The 11612-nt window shown below is 51.1% G+C and overlaps 1 protein-coding gene across 1 annotated transcript; it reads right to left on the bottom strand.

The window, feature by feature from the left end:
• Window positions 1–3736: 3736 nt before the first annotated feature.
• On the bottom strand, window positions 3737–9471 carry SSTR2 (somatostatin receptor 2). The gene is made up of 2 exons (XM_049637699.1): window positions 9224–9471; window positions 3737–4939 (listed from the first exon to the last, which is right to left on the bottom strand). The coding sequence occupies exon 2, from the start codon at window positions 4844–4846 to the stop codon at window positions 3737–3739; it is 1110 nt and encodes a 369-aa protein (XP_049493656.1). The 5' UTR covers window positions 4847–4939; window positions 9224–9471.
• Between the last annotated feature and the right edge of the window lie 2141 nt (window positions 9472–11612).

Raw genomic sequence — 11612 nt, 5'->3', positions numbered from 1 at the left:
AGAATACAGTCCCTGGTGCCTCCTTTCCAGATGAGCTGCTAGAGGGGAGAATTTGAGACACTGCCTATGGGGATATTCCAAGAAATTCACACATTAGGAGCCGAACAACCACTTAGGTGAAGGTTTGCTCTGATGGGACGGACCTGTGATAGGAAATGTGGTGTTTCAGAATCTGGCAAAACTCGGGATCAGACAGGTGACTGATTACAAGTTGTTAGAAATCTCAAATGCTTGGCTTGCTCGCTGCCTGTGGTGATTTTTATGATGACACACATTCCAGAAACACTAATCGCACCTTCCCAACCGTCTGTGGAGACCTGATGATTCTCTTGCCATCATCCTTCAGCAAGGCCAAAGTTCATCTCTGCCTTCCATCGTAACTTAGCTGTCTTGATTGAACCGTCACATTTGGAGCTGATTAGCAACACGTATCTCGACAGTCATTTCCTTCCTACCTCTCTCAGTGACCACACTGTCCACTTTTCCAGCGAGGTGCTCCTATCTAGGGCAGCTGGGGCTGAAAGGGTCAGCCATCAACACTGGAGATTAAATCTGTGTAAGCAAATAGACTCCAGTTTACTGCCTGCTCTGGAAGCCCCTCCCACCAGCCCGCATTTTCTCCTCTGCATGCCATTTGCGGTAGATAAATAAATCCATGCAAAAATTTTTTTTAAAAGGTACAGTTTTAAGACGAGGCTATAGGAAAGGGAAAAGCTGTTACCCAAAAGTGCGTGCAGTAAAAATCCCATGCTATTGCTTAAGGAAAGGTCGGCTACAAGTTCCACTCAGGATTTCCTAGCAGTTACAACTAAGGAAGAGTCATGATTTCTCCTCCCCCTCCTCCTCCCCCTCCCCCTTCTCCTCCTCCCACCTCTCCTCCTTCCAAAAACAAAGGAAGGAAATGCAGTGTCCTTCCATCACCCACTGTCCTTCTCCTTGGCCGCCTAGACTGTCCCAAGCTATGGCACGAAATCCACGAAATATTCGCTATTCCTCAACTCCGTGTTACTGAAACACAAGCTAACGTTGTCCAACACAGGCCACAATGTCCTTGTTATCTCTCCTGATACCTCTCTCACCAGATCCACTTAGGTTCAACCAGCTCTTAACTACCCATGCGAATGGGTAGGTTAAATAGTAGCTTGCATAATCCAAATGATCAGATGCCCTAAAAATCACTGGAGTGCCTTACTTTTTGTTCTCTCCCAGCATCCAGCAGATTTATATTCATAATTAAATGCTGAGCTGAGGCTAAGCTGACATTTTGGAATTAAAATTATGTTAACATTTAAATTAAAACAGCTATTGATTCCCGCTTTTGGAAGAAAGAAAACCACCAGAGAGCAAGTTATCCTTGAAAGAGAGATTTTGAAAAATGGAGAATTCCTTTTCATCCAGTAGCAACCTGCCTGCTTATTTGGACAGAATTATAGCTTCAATCTTAGAATGATCGCCCTGCTGATGAGCACCGACTATATATCTGGATATGCATTTTGGGTCAAGACTTTAGGCGGCTGCTGTGGGTCCCAGCCCCCTTGGAGGGAGCGTCTGATTGCAGGGGCCTGAGTGCTACAGAGTTTGTCCGTCTTCCCTGAAATTATTTCCACTAATTCTTGGTCCCTTGGAATCGCTTCCCTAAGTAAAAACTCAGCCTTTATTCAAAGACCCGGGAACGTCTCATATTATTAGTATTGGTAAAGCCGGGTTTAAAGCATTTCCTTCCAAATCTTTGCTTGTTTTTATGGTGGAAGAGGAGGAAGACTCACCTTCTATCAGTTGTGGCTGCTAAGAAGTCCTGAGTGGAACTTATAGCCGACCTTTCCTTAAGTAAGAGTGTGGGATTTTACTGCGTGCACTTTTGGGTCACGGCTTTTCCTATAGTCTCATCTTATAATTGTGCCTGTTTTAGTTTTTGCGTGGATTTACTTATCTATCATAATATTACTGAGCACATTTTTCTAGGCCGCAGTGAGTCCTTTCGGGAATGAGGTGGCATGAATAATATAGACAGAATGAAGGCGGCACATTAACAGCAACGCTACAGGTGGGGTTCTTAGTCATTCTGTCAGATGGGCCTTGCTTAGGGAGCCAGAAGAGGAAGGCTCCTTTTTAAATATGGTAAAATCTATATGTGAGACACTCAGGGAGTGAGGCTTTCACAGAAACCCAGAGATGATGGCATCCTTACAAACACCCACGTGTTATATCTTCATACCCTGGAAATTTTGCTCAGTGAAATGGGCATCATCTCGTCTCTTACTGCTTTGTATGTGAGCCCATCTACCATTTCAGGCACAGAAAAATGTCACCGATGGTGTGGAGTGCCTGTCTGTGACCACGCTTGAGGACAGCTCAGAGTCTGTGGCGTTGAAGGTCGATGTTCAATTTGTGTATGGTGGGCGGGGAAGGTGGCACAGGCATACCTGTGAGGGATGGGACTCCCGCCACCACTGCTACCCAGGCACCCCCTACCTGCTACATTTTGGTTGGCTGGCTCCCGTGCCTATGTTTCAGGAATAGCATCCTTGGGTCTTTAGTGTGTCCTGTGGTTTTCTTAGTGCCTAGCTTTGTATCAACTCCTTAAAAAAAAAAAAAAATCAAGGAGTTGTTAGATTATATTTCCATTTTCTTTCATTAGGAAGCCCTGTCTGCCTTTTTTTTAAAAGAAGAATTTCGTGGTTTCTCATCAAGGTGTAATCTTGTTTTATTCTTATTCATTTATTGTCATGGTGGGGGAGGATAAAATGGTTTCCCCACGAGAATTCCAGTCAACTATTTGCCTGTCATGTTGGTGATTTCCTCCACCCTCCCCTTCCATGGCTCCCTAAGAAAGACCAAAGCAAATTAAGAAGGAACAAATGCAATCTGACAACAAAGCAGGCTTTGTCTTGATAAATACAATCATCGCCCCCCCCCCCCCCCCCCCCCGCCAAAGCATTTAAGTCCTGTTGGGTAAATGAATGATTCTTTGCTTATATCTAAGGAGAGAAAACACATGAATTTATAGTCTGGGTCCTCAAATAACTCCTTTGCCTTTCTCACTCTGATCCAACTTGCTGGAAATTAAATAAAAGCAAATACCCAGGGGACAGAGGTGGGTTGGAGAGGCTGGAAGCTTTAAGGAGATGTCTTTAAGAAAAAGAATACAAAAATATCTTCCTTTTACGATTTTTTTATGAAAACATGTGGTCATGTGAAAATACTGCCCAAGCATGTGAGATCCCTGAAGCTTAAACTTTATTGGCTTCATGGTAAGTCCACTTCTGTGGGTTCCATATTGTAACAAATGTCCACCTATACTATGCACACTTCAACTCGCTACTCGTGTACTTGAACACAGGGAACGTAGGAATGACTGTACAGGGACTAGAGAGGATTAGAATAGATAAGTATAAACGTTAAGACCACAAGATTACATATTAGGTTTTGAACATGCAGACGTACTTTCCTATCTTTGTTGAGTGTCACCATTTCTACAGATCATACCCAGGCGTGATCTCTTCTTGTCCTGACTTGGAATTGTCTGCTTTAAGGGGGAGGTAATCAATTTAATACATTATCATTCACTCAGACAAGCAGACTCAAACACTGTTCTCTGATTGGACTCATGCTGAGCAATTCCCTATTCTAGAAGCCAGGTGTGATGGGCAAGAGGAAGGGAAGGCATGGGGGCAGGGAGCATATTGCCACTTGGCAGAGCTTGGCGTTTTATTCTATTTTTTATTTTTCAGGCAGTTCAGATACTGGTCTGGAGATCCCCATTGAGGAGGGTTCTCTGGGTCTCTGTGGTCTCATTCAGCCGGGATTTGTCCTGCTTACTGTCACTCCGTTCCCCGTCATCTGTGCCGCTCACCTTGACCAAGCAGAGGACATTCTGGAAGCTCTTCTTGAAGTTGTCAGACAAGAAGGCATACAGGATAGGGTTGGCACAGCTGTTAGCATAGGTGAGGACCACCACAAAGTCAAACATGCCTTTAAGCGCTGGGGTGGGATTGATGGCCACAGACACGGAGGAGACATTGAATATGTAGAAGGGGAGCCAGCAGAAAATGAAGACGGCCACCACTATGGACACCATCCGGGTGACCTTCTTCTCAGACTTTTTCCTCTTGGAGGAACCCACGCGGATCCCAGAGGACTTCACCTTGATGATAATGAACAGGTAGCAAAGACAAATGATGGTGAGGGGCACCAGGAACCCCAAGATGAAGGTGTAGATAATGAACCCTGTGTACCATGCCCCAGATTCACCTGGCCAGTTGATGGTACAGCTGCTTCTCCCCCACTGGTTGCTCCGAAGCCCAGCATAGATCATGATGGGCAAGATGACCAGCAGAGACACTCCCCACACAGCCACATTGACCATCTTGGCCGTTCGGGGTCTCCTCCACTTGGCCGACTTGATGGGGTGGACCACAGCCAGGTATCGATCAATGCTCATGACTGTCAAGCAGAAAATGCTGGTGAACTGATTGATGCCATCCACAGTCATGACCACCCGGCAGATGGCCTTGCCAAAGGGCCAATGGACCAGAGCCACCTGCATGGCCAGGAAGGGCAGACCCAGCATGAAGAGCTCGTCCGCGATGGCCAGGTTGAGGATGTAAATGTTGGTGATGGTCTTCATCTTGGCATAGCGGAGGATGACGTAAATGACAAGCGTATTGCCGCACAATCCAATGATGCAGACTACAAAATATATGAACGTGAGGACTGCGTTGCTGGTCAGATCATAGTATGGCTCTGTCTGGTTGGAGCCGTTGGCCGCCACCACAGAGCCATTGAGGTCAAAGGGAGGGGAAAGCCACGGGCGGCTCTCGTTGAGTAGCTCGTACTCCATGTCCATGGCTGCCTTACACTCCTCTAGGCCGGTTCCAGCCAGCCAGAGATCTTACTCTCACCTTAAGGTGTCCTGGAGGCAAAGGATCCACTGTGACATCTGCAAGGGAAAAAGGAAGACGGGTCCACCAGTCAGAGGCTTACACTCGCGCCAGCTTTCCGGGTCTCCGGTTTACCCTCTCAGACATGCCCTGCAGTCGAAAAGCGTGTTCTCTTTCTGCATCAGCATTAGAGCTACTGACCCATTCTTATCAGTGTGCAGACTCTTTGAGTTGTTTTTCCACCGGGGGTGGGGGGGGAGTAGGGAGATGGGGGGAAGGGTTTGTTTGGGTCGGGTCATCATGGTTGACCTTGTCATCTTTGGTGACGCATGTGTGGGACATGGCTGAGGCTGAAAAAAAAAAAAAAAAAAAAAAAAAAAAAGGACTTTGATTCCTAAGAAGTTGACTGGTCCAGACTGTAAAAAGGCAGAGCATGAAGTCCCACCACTGACTCTGAGGGGTCTGACACGGGCATTCTTGGCCTTTTCCCTGTGAGGACATCTCCACAGACTTGCCGACTGCTTTGGAGTCTTTTCATTCTAAAAATCCCAAGTGGAAAAATCCCAGAGTTTAGAGGTAAAGCAGAAGGGTTCTACCATGAAGCCTGTGTGACCTCGTGCCACACGACCACTCTCACTCTCTCTCATTTGTGAAAATGGGGGCGTCACGGGGCACCTGGGCGGCTCAGTTAAGCGTCCAACTCTTGATTTCGGCTCAGGTCATGATCTCACGGTTTATGGGATTGAGCCCCACGTGGGGCTCTGTGCTGACAGCATGGGACCTGCTTGGGATTCTCTCTCTCTCTCTCTCTCTCTCTCTCTCTCTCTCCCTCTCTCTCTCTGCCCCTCCCCTGCCTCTCTCAAAATAAATATTTTTAAAAATGGGGGCATCATGGAGGTTAAGGGATGAAATGTATGTGGAAATGCCTGGCATTGTGCTGAGCTCATAATCAGAACTAAAAAAAAAAAAAAAATCTTCTTTCCCCCTTTTTTCCTCTGCCATCTGAGTTAGCTCTAATTTATTGAAATCTACTCACATAATGAATAAATTTATAGTCTTAAATATCAAAAATAAAAATCTGGCTTGCTTTTATATTTAAAATGCATGTTTTAGTTTAGTTTGTTTCTTCTGTTTTCGTTTCTCCAATACCCAGTGCTTGACCTTCGCATGCTTCACAGAGTCCCTGGGGGGGGGGGTTACTCCCTGGGGGCGGGGGGGGGGGGCGGTTTACTGCTCCGGAATGCTCATCTTCTAACACTCCAGCGGATTTGCCTGGGATCCCCTGGTTAAGGAGGAAAACAGGAGCCAGGTGTGAGGGAGGCAGGCTCATTCACAGAAGTGCATTCCCAACACTACCTGGTTCATTCATGACTCTATCCCCTTGATCTTCACCTTCACTTCACTATGAAGTGGGATAACTGTCCCCGTTTTACAGATGAGAAACCGAGGCTTAGGGAGTTGAAGTAATTTGCTCCCATTCCCTTGTATGTAACTGGTGGAGCTGGGATTTAAACACAAGACGCTCGACTCTTCTGCGTTTTTCACAGCATCATATCTGCTGCTCGGTGGACTGGAAAACTAGTGGCTGATAATTGGGCTTTGGTTTAAAACAGCTGACTCCTGTTTTACGTTAGCTCTCAGAGAATAATTGTAACTCCGCTGGCTTGGCCCAAGTCATAAAACAATAGCCCATCACATAATTAGGTGATTTATCTACTGTCATGAAAAAAAAAAAACCAGTGCTTGTGGGGGGGTGGTGGGCAGATTCTTTGTTCTGCACACCAGGGATATAGGAATGAACAGGGCATGTCTGGTGCCCTCTGGGAGGTGGTAATTTAGGAGGGGGGGCAGGCAAGGAAGCCAACTCCTATTGGGTGTGAATTGCATGGAGAAATGAACAAAGGGCTTAAGAATGCCTTCCTCTCCTGAAGGATTCAGAGGAGGCTTCATAAGAGGAATGTGTAGGCTGGGTCTTGAATATATGAAGAATAAAGCAGGAAGGGCAGGAAGGAGGTCATTCCAGGAAGAGAGAAGATGGTAAAGGGCCGGTGTGCTCAGCACACAGTGGGAATAATTCACTTGGTGGACACATCTCTCCCGAGCAGGGCACTTTCCCTGGTGCCTGAGTGAAGATTGGAGATCGCTCCTTTATGCTTGGAGAGACTGCTAGTGAGCTATAGGGGACTTAGCCACCAACAAGTTCTAGAGAATCCTTGCCCACCTTTGCCTCTGATTCATTCTGCACTGCCAGGCACAATTGTTTACCCTCTCTATGCTAATTTCCCTACCGGGCAACTATCTGTAAAGTGGGGTCTGGGCTCTGTGGCTGACCTTTCTGCAAAGTACTTTGGGGACCCAGGATTTAATGTCTTCGTTGGGTAAAAAGCATAAACTGGCAGCTCTTAGAAACCGAAATTATAAAGAAACCATTTTGGGTATCCCTGGATTAATTTGGGTTGTTTCCACTATTATTCTAACCGTCTTATTGGTCCTTTAATTCTACAGACCCAGAATCCTGTTGAAGCCACCTGCACTGGGGTGTGTATTCATCACTAGCATTTCCAAGGTCCCGTCTACGTAACATGCAAGGTCACACTTCAGTGTCTGGGTGAGCCTGAACACCTCTGGGGGACAGAGCGCTGTCTAGAGCTTTGGAGATAGAGATGATGACGGTGGAGGACAGTGAGGGAGGGTCACATGCTGATCTCCAGCCCTAACTCTGCCTTTTTGGCTGGGGTCTCCCTCAGTGGGATGGAATTGCCTAAGGTGATTGTTTTTCTGAAATAGGCTGTGAAGCAGCAGCACATAGCGTTCAGGGCTTGGTGAGGGTGACAGAGGTGGTAAGCTGGTGAGCCAGTCCAGAGTGGGAGCCCTCTCCAAGGAAGAAATGAGTTTAAGTCACAGTGACTCTTATTATTTGGTCAACAATGAAGTCAGCTGCCTAAGGTCTCCGAGTGACCTTCTGCTTCATCTGGGTCCCGGGGTAAGTGGAGTCCCATGCCAGGCAATCAATGCCTGTTGGATTGGGGTTAAGTTAGACGCACAAGGAAGCTTGGCTAGAATTCTGCTTGCTTTATTTTTCCAGCCTAAGAGTTAGTCACTGGCAACGGCTAGTTGTCGATCTCCTCTGAGACTGAGTCTGGGCTATGTTGGAGAGGAGGGTGAGAATGGTCTGGGGTATCCCTTGCCCTTCCCGGAGCCTGTGAATTGAGTGTGGGCATTGGGACTGGGCATCAGGAGCGGTCCTAAATCCTGTTGGGCTCCAGCTTTTCCCTTCTTCCCAACATTCCACCCCAAGCCCCCCATTCATTCCTCACCACCACTTCCCCAGTGGCCAGCTAAACAAACCCAAGTAGGTCTCCGGCCAGCCATAGCTCAGCCCTGCTGGTGGAAGACACAATAGTCAGGTGCTAGCCACCGCGGCAATACAGCGTCTGAGGAAAGCCCAGGCAGCCTGGCCAAAGGGCATGGGGGAGAGGTAAGACTGGGGACAGTCCATTTGGTTCCCCAGGCTGGCACAGAAAATCCTCATCACTCAATTCCACGGCCCTCAGGTCCAAGGGTTTCTTAAAGAATCCTCTGCTATTTCCAGGAGGATGATGGGGGAGATTAAAGACTGTCGTGCCAGCACTCCCCGTCGCTAAACGCAGAGGTGGTGGCCGAGGCATCAGGGTGGCCCGGAGCTGTTAACAGCCGCTTGGGGGCTTGCCCGGCGGCTCCCGGGCGCGGGCCACCTCAGGGGTTGGGTCTTTCCAAACATAGGCGAACTGTCCTCTCCTCCCCGGTGCTGGGGAAGGAGTCCCTAGACCTCTCGGGATCCGTCTCCCAGGCGGGGAAAGGAAAAAGAGAGGAGAAGCCACCCTTTTTCTCTGCTCCACCGCCTGCCCCTTACAGGCTTGGATCTCGAATGCACGCCCCGCAGGAGCCCCCAGCAGTGACACCCTCCACCCCCGTCCCAGCCGGCTTCGCTCTCCTAGCGTGGGGGCTCTTTTGCAGGCGGCTGGGAGAGAAGTTGTCCCCCGTCGCAGCTACCACCTGGACGAGCCGGCTGGGGGACGAGGACTGGACAAGGGCGCATGCCACGCACACCAGCCTGCGGTGGTGCGGACGCGTCCGATCCCGCACACACGATCCACAGCCCTCACTCACTCCAGGGCACCCGCCGTCGTTCCTTGCCACCAAAATCGCCGCCCAAAAGGCACAGGGGCGGAGAACCACGCTCCGGGACCTACTCTCGGGCACACCGAGGCGCGCACCACCATGCAGCGCAGATGCACCCAGGTGCCCAAGTGCGTCTCTCTCTCTCTCTCTCTCTCTCTCTCGCACACGCACACACGCCTCACCTTTGCTTTTCCGCTGCAATCGGCTAGCTCGGCTCGTCGGCACCCAGCAACCGTCCCCAACCCCGCCGGGCGCCCAGGCGCGCAGCAGCTTGGCCGGCGCCTGGCGCTCGGCGGCCCGCGCTGCCGGCTCCCGCTCGCCCCTCGCGCCGCCCGGAGCCCAAAGGGCCCGCAGACCCCCGGCGCCGAGCGCGGACTGAGGCTCGGGCGCGGGTGGCCGAGCGAGCGCGTGCGCGCGGGTGGCTGCGTCGCCGGGACTGGTCCCGCGGAGCCCGGGCCCCTCGGCACATTTCCCCACGCGCCTCCCCCCCGCCCGGTTACGTCACGGCAGCTTCGCTCCGCCCGCTGGTCCGTAGGAGGACGGGGCTGAGCCGCGTGGAGAACCCGCCGGGGGCTGCGGGGCCGAGCTCACCGGGGCGGGGGCGTGAAGGGCCGAGCGATCCCGGCCTCCCGGACGCTCGTGGCGGGGACACGCGCTGCGTTCCCTCTTACCGCTTGCACAGGATCGGGTGTGTTTCGGCCAGCATATTCCGTGCGGCTGGAGTGGCGGCCCGGGGGACCCGGACCCGCGCCGGGACCTCGGCGCCGGGACCTCCGCCATCTCTCGTCAGACAAGTTTGCAGAGCCGGTCGTCCCGGGGCGCAGGGCCGCGGGGACAGCAGGGAGGAAATGGGTGTGGGGGAAAGCACTTCATGCAGTGGCCAGCACCCCTCCGGCCCAGCGTGTGAGCCGGCACATGGGTTCCAGAATTCAGCTGGAGGCTCAGCAGAGGACTCGTGCCCTCTCCCAGCTTTCCGTGCTCGGAGGTGCACAGGCATACAGCCAGTCGCCCGCCTGTAACGCTGTCCGACGGCACCTGTTGGCGGGACCCAGCTCCCGCTCCCCTCCTGCGAGCTGTGCGTGAGCAAGAGGGGACACGCAGGAAATGGGAGCTGAATCCCCCGGGGAAAGCGTTTTCTTTTCTTTTTTTTTACTGTTTATTTATTTTTGAGAGGCAGAGAGACAGAGCACGAGCAGGGGAGGGGCAGAGAGAGGGAGGCACAGAATCCGAAGCAGGCTCCGGGCTCTGAGCTGTCAGCACAGAGTCCGACCCGGGGCTCGAACTCACAAACCGTGAGATCATGACCTGAGCCGAAGCCCGATGCTTAACCCACTGAGCCACCCAGGCGCCCCCACCCCCCCCTCTTTTTTTTTTTTTTTTTTACATCGTTTTCATTTTTGACTGTGATGACTCAGCTTCTGTTCCAATAGATTAATAAGTCATAATCGATCCTGCAGCCTCTCCTTATTCACCCTCCTCCAAGCGCAGTGGCAAACTCACCACCCTGGGTACAGTTTTAGAAGACGGGGAACAGAAAGCAAACACTAATTCCAGTTTTGTCTATGGGCTGACAAGTCCAGAGGCTGCGTGCGGAGCGGGTAGCGGGAACCCTGGAGATAGGTGAGTCACCTGGGAAAGAAAGTGCCCGGTTGGGTAGCAGTCAGCGGCAAGTGTCTGTCTGGGCCACACTGTGTCCTGGGGTAGCTGCTGCAGGGGGTGAGGGATCAGGGTTTCCTTGGGTTTCGTCTCTTTCTGAGCTGTTGGTTATGATGGGGCTTGAATCCCTCTTGCTAGGGTCCGGGAGTGAGATGGAAGTGGAGTGACTGGTTGCCTCATGTTCCAAACCATCCAGGAACCAGCTTCTCTCTCGACTCCTGTGTGCAGGGTAGAGGGGCTGGGGCAGGTGGCTCACTAGAAGAGGGGTGTCCCTGCTCACTGTTGGCTGGGAGAGATGGGGGTCTTGAGGGTACCAGGAGGGCAGAGTGGGATTGAGCTCAGAACTCCGCATGCTCTGCATGCCCAGGGCACGCAGCTGGTGCAACAACCCCTGTTGCCATCTCCAGTTTAAAACCAGTGACCCGACTGGTTTGTAGGAAAAGGAAGACCCACACAGCGCCCATTCTGCTCTCCTTGCGATCATGCTGTCTTCTTGAAGGTCTTGAACATGTGTCGTTTAAAAAAACAAAGTAACCACAAGTTTTGGGGCGCCTGGGTGGCTCAGTTGGCTAAGCGTCTGGCTCTTGGTTTCGGGTCAGGTCATGATCTCACAGTTCGAGGGTTCGAGCCCCGCGTTGGAGTCCCTGCTTGGGATTTTCTCTTTCTTCCTCTCCCTCTGCTCCTCCCCTTTCTCTCTCTGTTTCTCTCTCTCTCTCTCTCTCTCTCTCAAAATAAATAAATACACTTTAAAAACATAACCACAGTTTTGTAACCTGCACGAGAAAGAACCCCTGGCTTTCAATGCCTCTATGCACCTGCCCCCGCCCCGACCACAGTGGCCCTGATTGGACGATGCTTGGTTTGTTTTTCTTCCTGTTTTAGTACGAGTACCGTACCAGCAAGAGCAAATTGCTC

This window comes from Panthera uncia, chromosome E1 (genome assembly GCF_023721935.1).
Source record: "Panthera uncia isolate 11264 chromosome E1, Puncia_PCG_1.0, whole genome shotgun sequence".
NCBI lineage: Eukaryota > Metazoa > Chordata > Mammalia > Carnivora > Felidae > Panthera > Panthera uncia.
Note: the sequence above shows the minus strand (reverse complement) of the source record. Positions and strands in the feature narration are given on the sequence as shown.

Excerpts from the sequence above, each read along its gene's own strand:
- SSTR2 (XM_049637699.1), bottom strand. The coding sequence starts at position 4,846 with ATGGACATGGAGTACGAGCTACTCAACGAGAGCCGCCCGTGGCTTTCC.